This window comes from Photinus pyralis, unplaced genomic scaffold (assembly GCF_008802855.1).
Source record: "Photinus pyralis isolate 1611_PpyrPB1 unplaced genomic scaffold, Ppyr1.3 Ppyr1.4_LG1, whole genome shotgun sequence".
Lineage (NCBI taxonomy): Eukaryota > Metazoa > Arthropoda > Insecta > Coleoptera > Lampyridae > Photinus > Photinus pyralis.
This window is the reverse complement of record NW_022170249.1, coordinates 63367983-63392265: the sequence shown is the minus strand read 5'-3', so window position 1 is coordinate 63392265 and position 24283 is coordinate 63367983. Positions and strand designations below refer to the sequence as shown.

The following is a 24283-nucleotide window of genomic DNA, read 5'->3' as shown; positions in this document are numbered from 1 at the left end:
AGGAGCTAGGAGGATTCGGGCCCACTTTTGGTCGAAATCCCATGTTATTTCTTATGGGAAATTCTAAGGTTCGTTTGGGGCTTTTTTGGAGCAGTTTGGATGTGCGCATGTGCGCCCCGCCCCTTTGCGCAGGCGCCATGTTGGACGCCATCTTGGACCCGCCATCTTGTAATCCTCAAGTTCTTGGACGCCATCTTGGAATCCTCAACTTCGACCCCTTCGTACCCTGAAAATTTTTTTTAATGGAACGGATTCGAACCGTAAACCATTAGATTACAAGTCCTATAGCTAATGAACTGAGCTAATTAGACTTGTATGATATAATGCTTGGATAGTTGTATTTATATCGAACCTATTTTAACGGAACGGAGTCGCCATCTATTAAGATTGGTATAGGAAAGTATAATTTCAACCGGCGCCCGGCATTGATGAGACATCAAACGGTTAGAAAACTATAATTTCAGGAGATAGGTAAGAGGGCCCAGGAGAGATTCAAGGGAGAAGAATTCTAACCTATAATTCCACCTCGGAGGTAGTATTTTGATTTCATAGAGGAGGTCCCCATGTGAGAGACATGCAAGGGAGGGCCCCCATTCCTATAATCAGAACAGGAGCGAGCAGGGAAAAAAACAACAAACAAAATGTAGGGCATTTTTATTTAGATCTGAAATATCGATTTGAAGTTTACAATTAAAGCGCTTACTCTACTTACATAAAATTAGCGACGAAGAGGACCGATGGCGGCAACGCCCATTTTTTGGATGACGGCATTGTTATTCGTAATTGGAACTCCCCCGCTCCGTTCTACACATATATAATTAAAACGTATTACATGGTGGTTTATACCTCGCTGGGTTTGTATCCCGCCGAAAATAATAGTAGTTTCTTTTTCTACAAATATACGGTTAAAACGTATAGTAATATACATGCAGATTTACCTCGACTCCTCGCAAAAATGATTGCACATTTCTCGATCTAAAATAATAACTATTAAGTTGCGAAAGCAATATGAAGATGTTAACTCACTTGACATTTGCAGCTAAATAAGCACAGATGTAAATGCGTTATCAGTTAGAGAAAAAATAACCGCGATTATGGGAGAGGATGCTGCAATCTCGCAATAATTCGATAGTATTTAATTATAGCATCAGTGTCAGGAGCTGTAGGTACCTGCGTGAACTATTTCGTAGGAGCGATAGCTCCCCCTATCGGGTGGAGCTACCCTCTTATCGGATGGGGGAGCTAACCCCTAATCCTATCGGCAATAGCTACCCCGAGGAACTAGCCCTAGTTTTATATAGTAGCTCTTAGGGTCTAAGGCAGCCCCCTGGTTTTTGTAGTAAGACGTAGAAGCTATCCTCATGTTGGCGGATTGGGTTGTCCTTCCGCTGATATAAAGATTATAGAGTCCGTGTCATAATACTGGACACGATCACCTATTGAACATAATACACTTAGACGCATGAATGCTGTGATAAGCCAAGCTTCTAAATTCCAAACCAGGATAGAGATGAAGGCATGCCGTATTCACTGTCAACAAGTGGTAAGAGGGCCCCTTTCTAACCTATAATCTTGTTTATCATAATACATATTTCTAAGTAGGCGCTCTACCTTCGCGTGCTGGGTGGGAGGAGGTGTCTGAACACTTATTTTACGGAAGAAATGATAATACCCTAATCACTACATCTTATTATTTTAGGTAAGGGCTTAGTCAGAATGGAGTGGATAAGTAAAACAAAACAAAATTTAATAGTTCTGGAAAAAAAAATTCATTGAAGTATACATTATAATTGAAACGATAACACTTACATAAAACACCCAATAGGTGTTTTCTAGTTCCAGGTCTTTAAAGACCTGGAACCTCCTATTTTTAAAGATTTCTTCTTCAACCTTTACGGAGTCGGGGATTACTCCCCGACCCCGTAGAATTGCTACATTTTCCTAAATAAGAGCTAATTAAAATACGGTATGATGCATGAAAAGTACTTACAGATGCATATTTCTGTTGAATTAATGCTCGTAGTTCTCGTTGTACAAATATATGGTTAAACGTGTGATAGATATGTGGTGTATTTACCATAGGCCGTCTGCAATGGTCCAAAGATGATGGCCGCACCTTGCGCTGAAAAATTACATACATTAAGTTTGATGAAAAATATAAAAGAGCTCATTCTTACCCTCCATTTTCTTCGCAACTGACTATCAAACGATTTTTAGGGGGAGTTTTATTTATCGCTATCCATTTAGACAGGAAAACTGCATAGATTGCACAGCTATGACGAACGATGTCATAGGAAGTTCGATACAAAGGAGGTTTTATTAATCACAATGTGTATCGTAGAAAGTGACATACGCTGATAAATACACAATAAAAATTAAGACCTTGCTAATACATCCTTCAATCATTATATATTCAAGATCATCAGCCCTCTATAGAACACGTCATCTTATATGACATTGGTGCAGACCGACAGTCACACTTTGGACCCTACTTTGAAGGTGATACGATAAACTTGAATACATACTTTTTTTCATTTGACAGACCCTATTCAAAGCCAGAAGAACGGGTGTTTAACTAAATTTAGCTATAACAAAAGTTTAACCTATATTTAATCAAGATCTGACTATCGTTGTTAATTTTCTATATCGTGTACCTACTGAAATAAGAATCGAATAACTGTGTTATCCATAAAATTGTAATGGATGACGCGACCCATTTATACCCTCATTTTATGTTTTAAGCCCCCATTTCCATTTCCCGCATTTGCTGCCAGCCGGCTCAAGTGAGATTAAAATATCTAATAAAGATACTTAAACGAGTAAATTGGAAGATAATCGATAATTTCTATGTTCAGACTCAAGAATCAAGCCATTGAATCGATTAAAGGTAAATTTTCACAAAGCATACAGATTTATGAATAGATCTTTCCTTTGTAATTCAAAATGAAGTATTACCTGATCATCTACTGGAAAATCGGTGGGAAAAAATATTACCATTTAATGATCTTGCCACACCTGTTCGCAACCACGATTGGGATTTCTTGAAAAAACAATGTATAAAAATTGTGGACCGTCCACCGTATTGCTTCCGAACGATGCAGATAAAAAAACAATAGATGAGTTGTCCTAAATTGCCGTTTGTGGTAGTCAAAACTGTTCTAGATAGTTCGATTGCCGGTAGAATATATATCAAGAAACATTGTAACGAATATTCCAGAAATCCCGAGGCACCATGAAAGAAGAAGAATCGGTGATAAAGAGCGAATATAGATGTGACGCAATCTTTCCGGGAAATACGACGTGTTTGTTCGAGAACATTCTAGAATACTCGGAAGCGTTCGAGAAAGAGCGGCGTTTGCTGTATAAGAAAATAGAATTGCGTTTCGGTCAATTCCAATTTCAACGCCGAAGTAATGAATAGTTCGCGCGTATAATTACTGTTATAAATTAATCCATTTTAAGACTTATAAATTTATTTATTATCCCTCTCTAGTTCTCAGCTCTCAACAGGCTTACGCCCAATCACAGAGATACCCATATAATGCTTTTTTAGGGGTGCCTAAGTAACTGTGAATAAATGAATGAATCGTTCTCAATTGATACACAGATTTCCACATCACCTTAGTTTAAAAGTTCGCGTAGAATTGTTTTAAAATTATTTCTATGCAAAATTTTATACAGGAGGTACCATGCCATGATGCGTTACTCCAATATTTTCCATGGGGGAGTTCGCCTGTAACCCTATATGCCCATTAACTTTACTTTTAACTTAGGTACACATTTACATTTATTGCAAATGAACATGAAACAAGTTGCACAGATCAATTTGTTTAAAATTTATGAAGTGGCTTTAAGAACGTAAGCGTAATGCCGTGGCCAGACAGAAAGCTACGCTATGAACGCTACGCACGCTACGTTCGCTATGTTTGCTATGTTGGGTTGCCAGACCAAACGCTACGTTTCTTTATTACGAAAATATTTCAGTCTCGCTTTTCATTTATTAAGATCATGTTGGTGGATAGTGTACCCTGGCAAAGCAGCGATGGTTCTTCCTACGAAGATGATGTACTGTTGCTTTTATCATTATGTAATAATAATAAGAAACGTAAAAGAAATTGGGTGCATGACGTCAACTTAAAAAGAAAAGAATGTGGTGAATATAATCATCTAATGAAACATTTGCGAGATGACGAAATTAAGTTTAAAGAATATTTTCGAATGACCCAAACCCAGTTTGACAATATTTTGACACTTATCAAAGACGACATCGAAAAGACGAACCTTAACTATAGGGACAGTATACCACCAGAAGAACGATTAGCTCTTTGTTTGAGGTAAGTAAAACATGCTGTTTATAAAAACGATATATTTTTTGACTTGTTAATGAGGAACAAAAGTTAATGAAAATCAATTAATATTAATATTAATCACTGTTTACACGAAAAGTTATTTTCTCCTTCTGCCGTTAAATCATAATTAGCATCATAACCGTAATCCTGATTATAGTAGCTTTCTTCCGTCTCGCATGAATTGTAGGTAAGTGATGAAGCAGCCCTTGACGGTGGTGCACTGATGTTAGTGGCTGACGATGGTGCAGAGGCAGATGCCGGAGTAGAGCTCAGGGACTCCGTTTCAGCATTTAAAATTGTGTTCATCACTTCTCGCTTTACTCTCAACTATAAATGTCGAGGGAGACGCTTCGCACTCTCACAGGCACTAGCAAAGAAGTAATCAAGTTCACCTAATAACTTTTTGCTTTCTTGTTTTTTCTCCTTCATGAACGATATCACTTTATCAACATCCTGTTCATTTTCTTTAACTAGCTTCCTGTTTCGCTTACGAAAGATTCTGCTACGTCCCTCTTGCTCATTTTCAGCCTTGTCTTCACCACCATCTGTCTCTTCTTTTTCGTTTTCTTCATTTCCGCCACCCGTCGCGTTCAGTTCAACGAAGTCCTCATCACCCTCGTTCTGCACTGTTGCAACATTCGAATCTGTTCTGTAAAGGATAATACAATAATCATATCTCCTCTATTCCCCTCTTCTCTGTTTATTACTTACCCTCGTGGAATGGTATCCGCCAGCAAGAAGGACATCTGCAATTCATACTTCCAGACTTTCATTTTCTTTGAAGCTTGTCCACTTTTAGTTCTTCTTCTTAACATAGCCTGCCTGAAACTATCTTGTAGCTTTTTCCATTCCGCCTTTAGATCATCAGCTGCAACTTTGTAACAATTATTAACACATACATTAAATTAAATTTTAGCTTAGTAACATTTTAGTCCTTTTTTCAAGGTACCTCGCAACAGGAAATTCGTTCCGATCAATGGCATTTACTTATCGTATGGGTAGATCTACAGTCAGTAAGATTATTGAAGAGGTTTGTGAAGCGATTTGGAAAAACATCCAAGCTATAGTTATGCCTGAGCCAAATGAAGAGATTTGGAGAGCATCCGAAAACGTTTTCAGAGAAAGATGGAACTTTCCTCACTGTGTTGCTTCACTTGATGGCAAACATGTTAGAATTAAGGCTCCGAATTTTTCAACTACAAGAAGTACTATTCAATTGTTTTGTTGGCATTAGTCGATGGTAATAAAAGGTTCCTTGCTGTAGATGTAGGACAGTATGGGAGAGTTAGTGATGGAAGTTTGTTTACGAATAGTGCAATCGGTAAGCGTTTGACTGAAGGAAACATTGGCTTGCCTCCAGATGAAAATTTGGGCGGGGTCTCTTTGCCATACGTCATAGTGGGGGATGAGGCTTTTCCCCTTAAAAGATACCTTATGAGACCTTTTCCGAGAACAGGCCGACGACTCAGTGAAGCAGAGCGAATTTACAACTACAGACTTTCAAGAAGCAGGAATACCGTTGAAAATGCTTTTGGTATTCTTTCTAATACTTGGAGGGTATATCATCATCCACTAGAGTGTCGTCTTGAACTTGCTGATAAAATTGTCAAAGCTACGGTGGTGTTGCATAACTATCTACGGGCATCATTGTTAACTCAGGCCAGTGTTCCGGCAAACGAAGAAGACGAAGAGGAGGTAGGCGAAGTAGTACAGAATTTAGTTCAAATGCGTGCTGGTACTGCAAGAAATGCATCAAGGGAAGCCCTAGAGCAGGCATGTCAAACTCAAAGTTAGAGTTGTGCCAAATTCATCAAGAGCATCGAAGGTGTGGGCCGCAAAGGAAATCTAAAGACTTATTGAAATCAAAAACGTAACGCAGTAACTAAATTTATTTTTTATTTCGTTGAATGTATACGGATACGCACTCGTGTAATATAAAAAATTTAAAGTAAAATTGAGTTACAAAATACATTTTAGATTTAGTTTAGTCTCAATCAAAAAAACTATAATTTTACAACTTTTTCCCAGAAATTTGGAATCTTTTGTTTTTAACTAAATTATCAATTTCAGGGGTAACTTTATTTGTGGAAATTATTTTTAAAACTGCATTTAAATGTGTGTTAGTCAATCGTGATCTTGCGGGAGATTTGTTTCCTTTCATGAGGGAAAATAATTGCTCGCACTGATAGGTGCTTCCGAACATTGAAATGATTTCACAAGCAAATTTTCCTACGTGTTGGTACTGGACAGGTAAATACTTGTAGAAGTCTTGTGCACCGACATCGTCAAACTTCTGTTTTAAGTGGGCTTGACACTGAATTTCAATTACCTCCATTTGCAAGTGACTGGGCACTTTATCAATGTCGATAGAGAAAATACCTGTAAATAACGCAAAATTGTTTTCCTGCAATTTGAAATCTTTGAATCGTTGTTCAAATTCAGTCATAAGGCTTCGGATTTTCTCAGCATACTTAATATACGAAATTGGAAAGCTTCTACTTTTCTTAAAGACATCACAAGTCGGAAAATGACTCAGATTGTCAGTTTCCAACTGTTTTTCCCAAAGCATCAGTTTACATTTGAAAGCCTTCACTTGATCATACATGTTTGTTATTATTTGATTGGCTCCTTGTAATTTTAAATTCAATTCAGACAAGTGCTTTGTGATATCTACCATAAATGAAAGATCCTGTAAAAAATCTTGGTCCGATAATAAGCTGGCATCTTGTCCCTTCACCTCCATAAAAAGACGTACTTCCTCTTTAAGTTTCCAAAATCAATCAAGAACACTAGAACACGATAACCACCGCACCTCGGTATAATAAGGTAGTCCACAGTATTCACTTTCCAGGTCACGTAAGAAGTCAGTAAATTGTCGCTGATTTAAACCACGAGATCTTATAAAATTTATAGTTTTCTTAACGGCTTTTAAAACGCGTTCCATCTTGATAACTTTGGAACAGAGAACTTCTTGATGTATTATACAATGAATATGATGGAAGTCTGGCTTGTCCCTGCATAGTTCCCTGGTTTTCATTTGTAATAATTTAATAAAGCCATTGTTCACTCCAGTCATGGAAGGGGCCCCATCTGTAGCAACCGAAGATAGTTGTGACAGCTGCAAGTTATATTTTTGTAAAAGTTCGTAAACAGCATTGAATATGTCTTCTCCGGTTGTTGTATCGTGCAATGGTACTAATTCCAGTAACTCCTCATAAATATTAAATTCCTCATCCACAGCACGAAGAAAAACAGCTAATTGGGCTACACCACAAACATCAGTACTTTCATCACAAGCAATGGAAAATGCAGTAAAACTAATTGCTTTTGTTTTCATCTGATCACTTAAATTGCCTGCTATATCAGTAATTCTTTCTGCGACAGTATTCCGAGACAAAGATATATTTTGAAATGCCTTCACGCTTCCAGGACTAACAATTTCGGCAGCTTTTACAAGACACTGTTTGACAAATTCACCTTCAGTAAACGGTTTTGAGTGTTTTGCAATCATTTCAGACAATGCATAGCTTGCACGAACAGCAGATTCATTTTCTTGCATAGGGCGCGTAAACATTAATTGTTGATTCTTTAATTTTGACTTCAGTTCTTTTAATTTTTCACGTCGAAGCAATCCCTCATACTGATCAAACTTGGTTTTGTGCTGCTCATAATGCCGTTTAATATTATATAACTTCGAGACCCCAATTGTACTATTGCAAATTAAGCAAATAATTTTCTCTTTTACTTCACAACAAAAAAATTCTAATTCCCATTTTTCTTGAAAGATACGATGTTCATCTGTTATTTTTCTCTTACTGCCACTTGGTTTTGAAAGAGACATTATTATTTGCAACTCGATTTACAAATTATTTGTAATATCTATCTAACAATTATAAAAGTAGTTTGACGATATTAATTTCAATAAGCAACACTACTGTTTAACTCTGACTGACCAGACCAGACTGACTCAAGTCCACTCAATCTGTACACAACAGTACAAAAGCGCGCACACGCAGTGAGGGATCGCCGAACTCGGGCGAGATTTATCGACAGCAAATTCTATGTAATTCTATTTTTACCCTCTGTACGTGTAAAGTTTACTGTAATTAAACAATGGCGGGCCGCATTAATAGACTTTACATACAAATGTCATTGGGCCGCAAATATTGTCGCATGGGGCCGCATGCGGCCCGCGGGCCGCATGTTTGACATGGCTGCCCTAGAGGCTAGAACTTCTTTCATGGAGTACTTTATGTCTGATGAGGGTCGAGTGGAATGGCAAGAAGAGTAGTGAATCGCATAGTTAATATTTTATGATAATTAGTATTATAATATAATTATATATGTATTATGTATTTACCTGGTCTATGTAAAACTTTACTAATCTGCTCCCACGCATTATCCCTTACATTTTGATTCCTATACTCCTCCAAGGACTTTTTCCATAAACATGGTCGTTGTTTTTTCTAACACCATGTTTGTTTACTTAACAATACACGTCGACACCACCTAGACTTGCAACTACACTGCACGAGGCGTAAATTAAAACCAAAACACGCGTTGGACCGTTGTATAGCGCAAGCCCGTACTCGGCGACGAATTAAAATATATCCGACAACAAAACCTTCAGCGACGCAGCTAACATAGCGAACGTCGCGAACATAGCGTACGCGGATCTGTGTGGCCAGTCCCGTTATCCATAACGGAAGATATATTTTCGTCGTATAGCGAACATCGCGTACGTAGCGAACATAGCGCTCTATATGGCCGAGCCATAAGACAAAAGTACTGGAAATGAACGTCCAATTTGAAGCGTAATGCAGTCTTTCGACTACTATACCTCTCCAAATGCACTTCCCTAGCAAATCCAGGTGTCGAGGCAATGGAAATGAACGTGCAGTTTGAAGAGTAAGGTAAAAGATCACTGTGTGTAGTGTAACAATATACGAATGCTTTTAAAAAAGTGAATGCATTATGCTATGCGAAGAAAGCAAGTGAAAACAAATGACGGATCCTCTAGCCCTAGTTTTTGGGACATATCTGGAATACATACAGGGTGATTCCTATAGTACCTGCCACCGTTTGGGAGCGTGTAGGTGGTGCGTAGGGGAGTATTTTGATATAGGACACTTGGGGTCGGAAATCTAAAATAAGGGGGCCAGAGCCAAATTTACCTTCTGGAATTTCGCGCCTGTAGGTAGGCAACCCAACCGGCCGGCGGTGCACACGGGCGCTAGTGGGCTGCGAAATAGGAGGAGGTCGGTGTCAACAAACAAACTTTTCGAAATGGGTGCTTAAATGACCCAAGTATCGATGTGCATCACGAATCTGTGTGTAAAGTTAAGCCTCCGTCAGCTTACCTGCAATTGCCCTGTCTCGCACAGTCGGAAGTGAACTTCTTGAAAGACCTGTCTGCAGGGTAACTGACGGTTTGGATACCGCTCAGCGTACGCTGGTCGTGCAGCTCGTGCGTTACCATTTGCCAATCCGTACATGAAGTGCATGTCCGCGTATTCCGTGTTAGTAAAACGTGCCATAGTGTTTATTCACTTGATACGCGTCGTTGCAGACGGGATTTCGTGGGTTTAAACAAAATTCTGATCAAGTGTCAGCCACACATCGCCGCCTGAGATCGCTCCGTGTGCAACGCCGGCCGGTTGGGTTGCCTACCTACAGGCGCGAAATTCCAGAAGGTAAATTTGGCTCTGGCACCCTTATTTTAGATTTCCGACCCCAAGTGTCCTATATCAAAATACTCCCCTACGCACCACCTACACGCTCCCAAACGGTGGCAGGTACTATAGGAATCACCCTGTATATAATGTAACCATCTAAAACAATTGGAGCATTGAACCCAGCGATGGCATCTTTGCTTTTCTTCCAAACCACATACTAAGCAGCTATTGTACATATTTTCCGAATTCCTCAAAACAAGTTCTTGCAACTTAAGGCGAAAGGGGGCGCGGGAACAAAGTTGTCAGTATCAAATGAATGATTAAATAAACGAAATATATAGTGTATACAGAAAACTCCGCAGTTGTGTGAATCCGTTTGATAAGGAAATCGGATAATGAAAACTTTCCCCACCGTATTTTCTGTGTCGGTCCTTTAAATACTCTGAAAAGTTTCGCAAGTATATTTCTACCTGTGAATGGGTCGTGCAGAGGTGGAGTCCTGTGAGGGGTCATACACAATAAATTGGGAATTTAAACAATCCACCATTAAAACAATCCAATGATTGCTTCTTATGTTATATGGCATAACGATAGTTGTAGTATCCGGCAAAGAAATACTGTTTAATGCTAATTCCTGTCCAACAGAGTATGACAGATGTTTCATCAAAGAAGTGGAGAATCTCGTTGAGAGATAATTGTGGGATTTACATTATCTTTCATGAATGAAAGACCTGCCGCATCTATTGCAAACCCGCCAAGCCAACTCCTACCAAAAAGGGACCTACATTCATCATGAGCTAGAAGAATGTCTCGAAATCCTGGATGATGATACCTACCAACAATATAGTTTACTTTTATGCTTTTTCCCAAATAATATGAAGGCTGTTCACGTAAGAAGTTTGCCATACAATTGGAGGGAATAGAAAGACTATCACTACTTTTTACTAACTCCTGTTCGTTGATGACTATTAAATCTAACCTTTTTGAAATGCCTGGACTGAAAGTGAGTTTTCGATTCTGGAACTGCACATTTTTTCCAAACCTCTTCAACCAAAGGATTACTAGGATCCACATGCACTTTAGGGGAACTAACGACTTGAGGAGTATTTGGCCTTTTTAGTATCGATTTATTTTCAACGATAACTTCCTGCAAATCAGCTAAATTTGCTTTAAGGGATGTGGTAGAAGAGGCAATCTTTTGTCTTCGCTTTAATCGCGGGATGAATTTAGTCTTCATGCATAGCGATTCCATGCGGTTTTGTAATTTTGACATAAACCTACCAACCTTTTGCTTCATCTTATTTTCCGCAACATCGTGTTTAATTTGTTTGAACCAGCATTCCACTACAGTATTGGAAATGCGTTGTTCGTCCGGAGTCAACAATAGTCCAGACCACAATACGATATATGGGATATATTTGTTTAATAACAGTTCTGCAAACTCGGAACAATAAAAAAGATTCGGTGTTGTTGAAGAAACACTCATGGCTGTAATTTCGACGTCTCTGTATACTGAATTGAAATGTTTGAACATTAATGTATCTCGGGGAGAGTGGGGAAAATTGAATCATGGAAATCAAAAACACCACAAGTCACGAAACACCAATTTTTCAGGAGAGAGGAAAAACTATTTTTATCTCGTAATTCCCAATGGAACAATCTTATATTCACATAACATCATGGATACATCGAACCTAGCAAGCTACCAGAGGCTAGTTTTACTAGACATCCATTTGCACCCTTTTAGAGGGGGTTGAATTTTGCAGACTTAGAGGATATTTGATTTCCAGAGCAAAAAAATTTCAGAAATAAACATTTAATGCGTACTATAAGAATATATATAATATTAACATAAAAACAAAATAAAATTTATTCTGAAAAGTATGATATATCCTCACACAAAACGCAAGCGATACAAAAAATGTCACGTTTTTCACAGATATTCTGTATCCGAGTCACTTTCAGCGTCCTCTGGATTTGTACCCCCTTCAAATACGCGAGTAAAGTACTGCTGTCCTTCCTCAGAAAGGTACTGAATCAACAGCTTCAAATTGGCTATCTTCTTTTCTTTTACAGGAATGGGTTCATCATACATTGGGCGAGTGGGCATAGAAATCTTGGTGTTCGGTTTCATTATTCTGAAGTTTGTAAAAAGTATGCCACTCATCGCCGTACTTACTGCGATTTCATTAATGTGGGAGATGGAGTATTTGATTATTTTTGCTTCTGAAATAAGGAATTTTTCCTTTGAAGCATTCGTAATGTTTTTTTTGAAGATATTGGTAAAATGTTTTTTAAAGTCAAAAATCATTGTTCTATTTACCTCAACAACTTCAAATTTACAATCTTCTCTGACTATCTCGTACCAGCGTTGGGGTATCTCCACTTTCCCTTGCTTTCGTTTCTGGACTTCTATTTTCGCGAAATCTCTATCGTTGGGCAAGTAACTGTGTCCTCTTATTGGGTATCGTTGCTCAATGTAATCAAATCTTCCTGTCTTGATTAATGAGAAAAAAAACTCCACCAATGTATGATTTTTGTTCTGTCCCGTGCAACCGTCGGAGAAAACGTATAACTTTCTAACTGCCACAGGAACATAGTTGTCAATGTAATGTTTTAGCATGCTAGTAACTTCGGAACATCCTTTTTTTGCTACAGTCTCATCATACATGTACATAACTTGCTTGTCATCTGACATCCCATGAACTCCGAAGTTATACACCCAGAGTTGTCTTAAATAAAATTCGTCGGAAACGTTAGTCACTGGTACGGGGAGATTTTGTTCATAGTCAAATGTTATCATTTCAGTATCGTCATTGTTTTTTGCAAGCGTTGTGCAACGTTTTATTTCATTGTAGAACGTCTTACCCTTCACATTATGTACTTTCAGTTGAGCCTGAAGTTTTTCCCTAATCGTGACGTTTTTTTCAGTTTGAATCTTCACATTCAGTTGCTCACATTCCCTGCATTTATCTACTTGCGGCCTACCAAACCCGTAGTTAAAGTGGTCACGAAAATATTTTAGGAAGGTACGGTAAGATGCTACTCCATGTATTTTATCTGCGGAAACCTTTTTTGATGTGAGTGTTCTATGTGCTTCTGAGTCATGTTTTTGTAGAAACAGCTCATACATTTTTGTAATAGATAGTGTACTAGCGAGGTACCTTCGTTTTTTGTTACTGGCAGCGTAATGCGATACACGATAAGGGAAACTGCGAATATGTTGGTCAATCAACATTAGAACTTGAGATGACACCTGATTTGGACGAGTATTATGTTTACCTCGCTGCTCCTGTGATACTAGCCCACTATTCACAAGCCGTGCTAGTCTTTTAACCCTGTCAGGTTTTATTCCATGTAAACTACAAAAAGCCTGAGTACATACTGGAGTTTCCTCGTTTCCTATTTTAATTTTATAGGTATAGGAAGCACACCTAGTGCTTGAGGGAGTTTCTTTTCGTGGCCTACGTTTTTTGATCGCATGAGCACTTATAAGTCCTTGTAGGTACGTGTCCTGAGCTATCTTATTTCCATCAGAACCAAGTTTATTAAACTGGTCCAAAATATGTTGCTTGGAGTCGGCACTGAATTTTGAAAAACACAGGCGTTTGCAGCTACAATAATGAACACCGTGTTTGCCGAATTTGTTCTTAGTGAGATTATAAAAACACTTACCTACAACTGTCTCCAGTAGATCTTGCAGGCACCAGACGTCCTTTCCAGTTAACATGTGCTTTCCCTTCAGCTTTTAGTCTCTTTATTTTATTACGTTTCCATTCTTTTTCATGCCGTCGCTTTTTTACATTGATTTCTGTTTCACTGTGACCCGAATCATTTGATTCTGACATTATACAACACAAAACAACGTGTCACTAATCGTACGTCGATAGTAGGTAATTAACTACAATATTAAAAATTTCAATCAGCTGTGAGTTGGAGGTGGACAACCACGCACGGTCATGCGCATGGAATACAAAAACCCACTTAGTCGTTAGACTTAGGGAAGTTTTGCTTTCCACGTATATTTTATACTCAAATAAGTTCGCTAAAGGCGATGACTAGGAGGGTGTTTGTGTTCCACATCGTGCAAAATGTGATTTAGAATGGATGTTACGCAAAAACTTAATTTCACCAAAATGGCGACTTAGTGGATTTTTGATCTCCCTTATTCAATTGTAAGGATCGTCAGAATCTGTATGGTCCTCTTTCTTCCATTTCAGGGTCTGAGATATGTTTGTATTGCTCACTGCTCATTGCAGAAAAGGCAGTTTGAACATGTGAAGTTTCGTATAGACTCAACAGAATCATGAGAAAGTGTTTGAAGAATGTATTCACCTCGTCCATAGTTTTCGACATGATCAAACAAAGAAGCGATTCCATCTAGAAGTACATTGCCTACGCCCTTCTTAATATTCATACTTTTTATGCGCCTTGGGAAGCTGTGCATAAAATGTGCACAGCAAATGTGGACAGGTACTAAGCTCTTAAGATCAGATGAATCTTTATTGTGTAAATCCACAACAACTCGAGAAAAACATGGCCAATTATGATAATTTTTTTCAACGAAGTATTTAAATCTGATCAAGAAACTAGTGATTGAGTCAGCGCCATGGGTACTTGAATTAAATTCCAAAAGGGGAAGAATAGTGTCATTAATTTGTATGACACCTGCATAATAAATCATGCGCTTTTCCTGAGGATTAAAGTTTAAGTTCCTTACCAATGATCCCGTAGCGTCGAAAAATAGGGTCGACAATACTTTCTTTGTGGTAATCCGACGTCCCTTTTCCTGCTTCACCACAGTTGTGTGTTTGTTAAAGTTTGCTCGGCATATTAAAATGCAAGTTTTTTAACTCAGTCGGAATTAATCCATGGATCTTACTAAATGAACATGATCGGCAATTTTCTTCTCGACGTGCGGTGAAAATGTTGTAGACCTTCCTAGTTTTGGACTGGATACTTTGTTCTTTTTTCCGAAGTCTTAAATTTGATTCAGGAATTCCAAATGCTCTCGAAACTAATTTTCCTACCACTACCACAAGCTTCCGGTCTTTTGACTGTATTCGTGTTTAATGAAGTGCAATGAACCGCGACGTTAATGATGTGGTTTAACGATAGAGGATAAAAATCTGCCCCAAACCAAGGTAAAAGTTAAAACTTGTCTTGTGGTGCTGGCCCTCCTTTCGATTGCTGCAATTATGAAAGAGTGCACAGAGAAATCAAAACTATGTTGCATTTCTGGGTTCAGAGAAACCTGTAAGTGCCAAACCGGTTAGCCAATGTATAGATACGGGATTGATACCTATTACATACGATAACGTGATGTTTGTTGCATTACGGAAGCAGGTCGTCGCTAAAGTACCTATTCTACCCTTACGGGCAAGTTCCATTTTATTATCATATCATATCGAGGGTTGAAAAAAAACAAAATTATTTTATATAAGGGATTAACTAGAACGTCCATATGCTGGTAATCGTATGTAGAAGTGTATAGGAAAAACAAAATCAAGATTAGGTATTTATTTAGATCTGAAAAAATAAATACAGATTGAAGCGTGACATTATTAAAGCGGTTAGCTACTTACATAAAAATCCAAAAAATATTCGCTAGGTATATTTTCATATTTTTGTATACCCCTTCCTCCACTTTTTCTGTTGAGGGGATTACCCCCAAACCGCGAATTATCGCTACATTCTCTTATATTGTAGAAAATTAACATATGGCATGATTCATGTAAAGTACTTACTGATTTATATTTGTCCATCATTCGTTTGCGGAGTTCTATAAAAATATACGGTTAAAAGTATAATATACGGATATATTTACCTCTTTTCCTTTACCCTTTTCGTCTACTTATTTCCGCAAACAACTTCAATTTCTTGATCTGAAATTGCAACTATTAAATTTTGGATTAAATAGAGAAAAAAAACGATTTTACCTACTAGCCGTGGTCACGTAGGCGTATTCAATGAGGCTAGTAGACATAAGCGTTGTCTAACCTTTTGTGCTTTCTGCTATCCTTTAGACTGCTCGGGCGCCAATTTGTAAGGTCCTAGCAGGTTATCAGGCTACACTTAGCCTCGATCTTAACTTACGGACCTATAAAACCTCCCTTCTACGCCATTCCTGTTCTTCACGACAATCGGTGGATGTTGGGTTGCCTACTTTCCTGAAAGAAAGGAGCTACATCCTTGCGGTAGCTAAAGTCGAAGATCCAGGTCGACAAACTAGGCAAATGACAAATGCCGGGTATAATACCAGTAATATTATGATTATAAGTATACGCTGCAAATAAAAGATTCAATTTCTTCAAAAACCGATTCATCTAGATTGTCATTGGCCCCAAGGGTAACTGACGCCTGAAGTGTATATGGTGAAGCTGATAGAAACTTCGCAAAAGCTAATTTTTGATTTTTACCACCCAACTGTGGTAGTGGCGGAAGCGGCAGAGAGGATTCGGACTGCGTTGTGGGTGCAATACTATAAAAAGTATATTACAAAAATTAGTAATGCATGTAGCAAGAGAACAACAAACTAAAAAGCTATTAATTAAATGTACTTACTCTTCATATTGAATTCTTCCTCTATGTCACTATCTGCAATCGAAGTAACAGGGGTTGGTGACCTTTCTGCTGTAGGTTGAGATACGGGCCGCACGAATAGGTTATGTGAAAGTGGAGCTGTTCCAGGTTCTTGCTCGGTGGCTCCATAACGCTGTCACCACTCTCTGATTATAGAAACCCAAGGAAAATCAGATTATCGAAAAAAAGTGAAATATGACACCTGGCCTTGGAAACGTTTTTCATTATGTTTATTTTCAATGGACCTTATCCGCTTTGTACGTAAATCAGAGATCTCCGTCTTCACGCTCATCTGTAAAAAATCCGTTGGGGATTTCTATCTCCAAACCTGCTTCTCGATCACTTAAGTCTATCACCACAGTCTGCCGATCGAAGATGTCTTCATCTTCGGGATCTGAAGCTGTTGTCCATTGTCCATATTTACAATTACTCGTATTTCGATGTACATTTATTGAAGTTGAATGTTGATTGGTATGTGGGCATGTCTTGCAATGAACCAGAGCAGGGGCACAGTTGCTCAGATTAATTGAATAAAGTTGGTCAGCGAAGAACCATTACCTATTTATTTAACCTTCCCGACAAAAATCGCAACATGGTAAATATTTTGTTTCTACTTATAGATCGTATCTAGGCATCAGAAACGGCAATTGAATGTGGTTGTTCGCCGACATGACATTGTAGAACTGTGCTTATGATAATACGTTCAAAAACTTATATAGTCGGTAGCTACATACTGTCATTATACCAGGAACATTATTTAAAGGCAATGGTATTCATTGACCTTGGATGACCTTGAAAAAGTAATTTGAGCAAAAAGTCTTCAAAGGAATTCACCCCGATTTCGAATATGCTTCGCCCTTTTATATGCATCCTGAAAATAATAGTGTGATCTTGTTTTAAACTGGAAATAATCATCACTTACCATCAGGAGAAGCAGCTAAATAACTCCTTCCTCTTACCATGCTCTCACTATTATTCCAGTACTTAATTGCTCCGCTATTTTTTTATTACAGCGGATAATATTAATATTTGTTTCATTAAATTATGGCACGGCGTTGTCGGGAGTCTTGTGACCACTTGACTAAAAATTGACGCCGTTAATCGGTGTTTTCGACGATTTACATACAAATTGGCTCAACGGTTCATTGGCAATTAATTCCGAGATATCTTTTCCGGTAATCTATAATGTAGATATCCCATTTTATACGGTATTCATGTAACCTTTTGAATCAAATTCTTCTTCGGTTAGTTCTCTTTCCTCAGCATTTGGTCCATAATCAAAATTACGCTGCTTGGTTGCAACCAATAAATATTTCTTGTACGAGGTGGTGTTTTTATTCTCTCTGTGTCGTTTTCATTTCTCTGAATCGTTTTTGATATACCATATACTCCTTGATTTTGTAACCAGGGTTTTCTCCAACCACATTTCACCAAGGACTGCCAGGATGTCCCTCTATCATATCTCAATCCACTACGTGTGACCGAGTTTCAAAAGCTATTCGCTGTGTTATTAGTTTTATTACTAAATGAGCTTAGGTAAGTGGCAACATTATTTTACAACTTTTACTGTGCCGTACAGTGTGTGTTCACTGTTACGTAAGGAATTTGACAAATTCTTATCAATCTTGCCTACGTCTTCACAATAAATTTCTCTGCAGTTCCTATGGCATTTGAAGACGTGCTATGGACAGTTGAAGATGTTAGCGATAAGATTTCCTACGTTCTGGCACAATGTAAATCTCCATAAGCGCAATGTATTTCTTATGGGAGATTTCAGTGACAAAAACTCACTTTTTGGATCGGTCTTGATTGCGGTGTTTACACATTCAGATGTGTGTTTAGGGGTTGCAGGTGTGTTTAGGGGTTAGTAGATGTATGGGGGGTGGTTGTTGATGAGGGTAGTAAGAAAAATAAATTTTGAGATGTCTTAGTAAGACGAGATGGGTCTGCGGTGTTTTTTTTTTTGTGGGGTTGTAGATTGTGTTTGGGGGTGGTTGCAGATGTGTTTAGTGGGTAGTAGATATGAGGGCGCGAGTGTATAACCTTGCGGTTTTCCTGTTATTCAGCATTCGACATTATTTTAAATTTAGTCGTTTGCGGTTGCGGTTTCCTGTTATTCTTTGAGGTGTCCTGTTATTTAGTAAATTCATTTCTTGTTATTTCGATAGAGAGCGACCTTGCGGTTTTCCTGTTATTCAGCAGTCGAGATTGTTGACATGAACTGATGTTATATATATATATAGTTATTAGAAATTGCATGGAAACCAGTCGAGTTCTACTTATCAACAAACTACGACACAATTAAATTTGTAAAACCAATAGCGGTTGTTGTTGTTATTATTGAAATCCAATCAGGTATGTTTTATTCCAATTATGACAATATCATGATAAACAAATTGTAAATTTCCTATAAACAATTTCTCTATATATTGCAGAATCGTCGTCGTCGTCGTTGCTTCTCCTTCCTATTCCTATATACAATTCTGTATATTGGAGATGCAGATTCGTCTGGAAAAAGAATTATATTACATTTACAACTAAGACACGCTAAAGAGAATTACAATTGTAAATAATTTTCAACAACAAGCACAAAACAACAACTTACGGTCCTACTCTGCAGTAGGCAACACCACTTCCTTCGGGCAAACTGTTCGTAAACACCCATATAAAATAATCCCCGAAGAAAGGTTCCATGTATAGGAGTAGATCTCTGTGCTCATTATAGTGGAGATTGTGAGCACACGGGCACAATAAAATATACCCCTGCAAAATTATAAATTATTATCAATTTTCAAAAGCATAATATAGTTTTCTTACCTCAGGCACAAATTGATGCACCTGCAGATGCAACCACTGGCATTTTGTCAAGTTTAGTGCCATTGTATGTAAGCACGACTTTTATAATTAACATTAGAAATTGTCTTTTATAGGAGAAAATCGCGGATGCATACATCCCTTATTGATAAAAAGGATTAATAATCCGCAATAATGTAATCACATACTTGCATACTATACTATACACGAAATCACTCATCTCTAGATAAGAAATACATTGCACTTATGAAGATTTTCACAACTTTGTACACAAAATCTCATCCCATAAGAAATACATTTACACTCGCGCTCTACTAAAATAACAGAAACTAAAATTAGAAATCGCGCGCTGACCAATTTTTTCTTACTACCCCTTAACACACACAACCACCCTCATATCTACTACCCACTAAACACATCTGCAACCACTCCCAAACACAATCTACAACCCCACAAAAAAAAAAACACCGCAGACCCGTCTGTATATACAGTGTGTCCCAGATCGCGTGGGATTGCATGGGTAACTTTGTTATTATTAAAGATAGAGAATTGGTTAAATGGGCAATGTTTTGCAGTTTTAGATGCTTATTTAAAATTTCCTTATGGAAATTCAAAATGTCGCATAGGTTCGACGTAAATTCAAAAAAACTAAAATTGGTCATTTCCTTGAATGTCTAATATCATCGAAAGTATAAGAGATATAAAAAAAAGTTTTATATAAAAGTGACTGTCTTTGATACGCTTAATTTAGAATTGATGTCAAAAAAAAATTTAAGATGGCCACTTTTGAGGAACATTTACCAACTTCCTAAAGTTAAATGGGCGCCATATTGGATTTTTAGATTACTTGATAGATTTTTAAATTCTCTTGAGCTATTATAACATAAGATTGAAAATAAAATACCAGTTATATTAACGGTTTTTAAGAACGACCATATATCATAATACGGTTGGTAATTAATTTAATTATTCAAAATAATAGTCGCAAACATCATATATATATATATATATATATATATATATATATATGTTACGGACAAAGTGATGAATCGGGCATTATAAATCATGCCCGGTCATTTTGAAAAATGACCAATATGAGCGGGCAATGTGATAAGGTCATTTGGAATAATTAAATTGCCCGGGCATTATACATAATGACTATCATCTATTGGGCAGAATAATAAAGACATCTGTTATTACTATTACGGGCGAGTAATTAATAGGCCATTTTCAATCCGGCATTATAAATAATGCTTAAAATGGGCAAAGTAAGAAATTTAAGCAAATTATTACTTTGACGTGGTAATATTTATAATTACAATGGTAGGTACGTACAAATAGGGCAACATAACTAATACACAGCTTTGTAAGTTTATTTTGTTTAATGAGATTCTGAACATTGTTAGATTCAGTTCTTGAATGACAGGAAACTTAAAGACAAACAAAATCAACGTAAATCTACATGAATAAAATACAATAGAATACATACCAATAAGCTTGGACTTTATTTATTGGAACAGTTCAGACTTTGATGGCATTTGAGATGCACAGCTTTTTATCCTTGTAGCATTTACACCTATCTGATCTACAACCACCTTTACAGTTGCATCTATTGTAACCCTGTCCTCCACTGATTGATGACAGTCTTGCACATTCCCTAAGAGAAATTTCTGCATTCGGCACTTCTTCATGAACAATAAAGTTTTCCTTACAAATGCTGAATTGGTTCCCGGTATATAATTGATTCAATATACCATATTTCGTTCATCACTGCGCGATCGATCGACATCAGGTACACGAACTCTAACGGTTTCACCAATGTTTGCTGCAGGGAATTTCGAATTAGATGTATTAATCATTTTAGTTGCTTGTTTTTTAAGATTATTCCAGGCCATGTTTCTCGTTTTCCGGGTGTTTTCTATTTTTTCACTTATTTGTGGTGAAATTGTTATCTCATCGCCTTTGTCCAAAGTTAATTCCGAGTTGACATCAATATCTTTATGCTCAATATTTCTCAAAGATGACGTTGAAGGTGTAGTCGTTTTTTCGGGCACATTGCGGTCTATAACTGGTGTTGAAGTATCGCTTGTCTCAAAAAGGGCTTCCATCTCCGAGTCTTCCTTAGACGCATTGCGGTCTAGAACTGCTATTGCAGTATCGCTTGTCTCAGGATGGGTTTTCAAGTCTTCCTCGAACGCATTGCGTTCTACATCTGGTGTTGTAGTATCTCTTGCCTCAGAAAGAGTCTCCAAGTCTTCCTCTGTATTAAGGTTCGTTAATGCATCATCAGGAACAAAACTCTTAAGTCCAACTTTCAATTTCACACCAAACATGGCTTCATATGGGCTGCAATTTATGCCGCTATGATGAGCTCTATTTTTCATCAGTTGAACGAAACGTAACCCTTCTGACCACTTCTTGCTTTTATTTGTGGTTAGCCAGGAACTCAGCATATTTTCGACATCTTGATTGCACCTCTCCACTGAACCCTGACTTTGTGAGTGTCTAGGCTTTCCATGCACCATTTTTAGTTCTTGCCACATGTCACAAAGTTCAGTGATCACACAATTCGCAAATTCCCGACCATTATCGCTTTGCAAGATAGACGGGGCGCCAAATATAGTAAATATGTCTAGCAAAACATAAGCAACTTCTTCAGCACGTTTGGTTTTTAGAGGTCTCAGTTGCACGAATTTGGTTAAATGATCTTGATAAACGAGGATAAACTTATAGCCTTCATCTTCCTGAGACTGCATGTCTATTAGATCCACCTGGCATCTAGAGTTCATATCTTTACTCAAGATAGGTTTAACTACTAGACCTTTCTTAGGAACCTTCTGTTTTTTTTGACAAGATTCACACAAGTTCAAATAAATCACTATCATTTCCCGTGTAATGTTTTTATATTTAAGGTTCAATTCTTTTTCCATTCGGTTTCTACCACCGTGACCAATGGAGACATGTGTGTCATGTAATATTTGAAATATTTCTTCAGTGTGCGCATAATATCTCATCAAATTACCTTCTTTCACGGGGACAATCAGTTTTTCAATGGCCCCAATTGTTACTACGTCATATCTCCCTAAACGCTGGTAATCTTCTGGCAACTTCGAAGTTTGTTTATTCTTTGAGGATTTTACACTTTGTATCATCTCCAAATACGCCTTTTTGTTAAAAATTTGAGTATTTCGACCCTTAGCTGATATTAATTCCGTTAATCGAAAGTTGAAACGGTTGTTTATATCACGCAATGATTGATCCATATCTAAAAATCGATTTTTTAACTGTATATTCATCACCATATAACGTTTGAATTTATACACTTACCAAAAACCGCACGTAATGTATTATACTATCGATGGATGTGAACAAGAACACGTTACGTAGTAAACTGCACAACTACTGCGACCGCAATAATGTTTAAATATAACCTTTAGCCACGTGTCTACCGGTGACTCACTAATACGTGCTTATGTGTAGTGCATTGCCCAGTCAGAGAATGGCATTATGTATAGTGCCCGGTCAAAGTAATAAATTACCATATATTAAATTGAATTTATCACAATGCCCAAACTAGCTATGCATTATTCATATTGCCCGGGCATTATGAATATTGCCCGTTTTAATTACTTTGACCGATATATATATATATATATATATATATATATATGAACAATTCCATCGGCTGGCATTATATATATATATATATATATATATATGAACAATTCCATCGGCTGGCATTATATATATATATATATATATGTATATATATATATATTGTTGTGAGACCTAACCTTCACTTCTAGGAATCCCACGATTTACCTCTAGCTAGCTCAGTTATAATTAAAAAAAACCAAATTTTCACACGCATCTCAAGGTCCAGCTGGATTCTGCCACCCTACAGCATTCCAACAATGACATGAATTGGTGGCTTAACCAAGTCCTTAAATTCCAATACGAAACTTTACCCCCAGATTTGAATAAACTTGAAACAAAGTAAGAGACGCCGACAATTACCTCTCTTTGACTCTAATAAACAAAACCTGGATTGCAATGACTGGTTTAATTTCAGGCAAAAAATTGCGTAAATTTCTGTTTTACAAATTGTTACAATTTTAAACAGATAAATGACACACAAAAAAAAACACAAATTACTCAAACATTACAAACATGACAAAACAAAAAAAACAAACCACTAACTACTACTTACTTTTAAATTTGTCCGAGTAACGTACTCTGATACAAAGAGGTATCCGTACACGATAACAACACAAAATTTTCACACAAACCAAACACTCAAACACCGACGTCTTCTCTCTTCGGGTACCCACAATTATTTTCAAACTTCCGTGCTTCCGCCAAAAAAAAAACAGGACGGCGACAAACTTCTTAAACTTTTCAAAATTCTTCTTAACGGCAAACAAAATTCTGATTAACACTGGATCCACTACGCAGGAAACTTCCGACAAACTTCTTAAACTTTTCAAAATTCTTCTTAACGGCAAACAAAATTCTGATTAACACTGGATCCACTACGCAGGAAACTTCCACAACATTCAAAATAACGTAACCGAAGAACCGCCGGTTGGCTTTGTAACGACTAAAAAGCCCCGCTCTCTTCAAAAATTTGCTATTTAAGCAAAAAAAACCCTTCTCCTTTCTTCAACATCCCGCCAGCCAATCACGCGAAGCGTCGATTTTTAAACTTCTTGCTAAACGGCACGTACGCCCGGCAATTCTGCGAAAACAACCTTATCTCTACTTCGCGCTACACCTCGTTAACGGCAAATAAAATTTAACAAGAAATTTACCTCGAAAAATTCTAGGAATAAAATAAAAAATGAACACTTCTAAGAAATTGAA

General features: G+C 37.5%; 2 protein-coding genes and 1 long non-coding RNA gene across 6 annotated transcripts; all 3 read right to left on the bottom strand.

Annotated features, from left to right (window-relative positions):
* Positions 1-4330: 4330 nt before the first annotated feature.
* On the bottom strand, positions 4331-5310 carry LOC116169097. Its single transcript, XM_031485128.1, has 2 exons — positions 5061-5310; positions 4331-4998 (listed from the first exon to the last, which is right to left on the bottom strand). The coding sequence occupies exons 1-2, from the start codon at positions 5162-5164 to the stop codon at positions 4677-4679; spliced, it is 426 nt and encodes a 141-aa protein (XP_031340988.1). The 5' UTR covers positions 5165-5310; the 3' UTR covers positions 4331-4676.
* A 9095-nt stretch (positions 5311-14405) lies between these two features.
* On the bottom strand, positions 14406-19426 carry LOC116171682. 4 transcript variants are annotated; one of them, XR_004145494.1, is made up of 9 exons: positions 17733-19426; positions 17529-17687; positions 16589-17477; positions 15964-16505; positions 15866-15909; positions 15772-15806; positions 15610-15721; positions 15334-15553; positions 14406-15278 (listed from the first exon to the last, which is right to left on the bottom strand). It is a non-coding gene; the product is annotated as an uncharacterized LOC116171682 (long non-coding RNA). The 4 variants fall into 4 exon arrangements; XR_004145492.1 differs by having other exon boundaries at positions 14406-15553; positions 17733-19114; positions 19212-19426; XR_004145495.1 differs by having other exon boundaries at positions 14406-15553; positions 15852-15909.
* A 1074-nt stretch (positions 19427-20500) lies between these two features.
* LOC116171633 (KRAB-A domain-containing protein 2-like) lies at positions 20501-23051 on the bottom strand. The gene is made up of 2 exons (XM_031488585.1): positions 20910-23051; positions 20501-20850 (listed from the first exon to the last, which is right to left on the bottom strand). Exon 1 carries the CDS (start codon positions 22720-22722, stop codon positions 21166-21168), a length of 1557 nt encoding a protein of 518 aa, XP_031344445.1. The 5' UTR covers positions 22723-23051; the 3' UTR covers positions 20501-20850; positions 20910-21165.
* Between the last annotated feature and the right edge of the window lie 1232 nt (positions 23052-24283).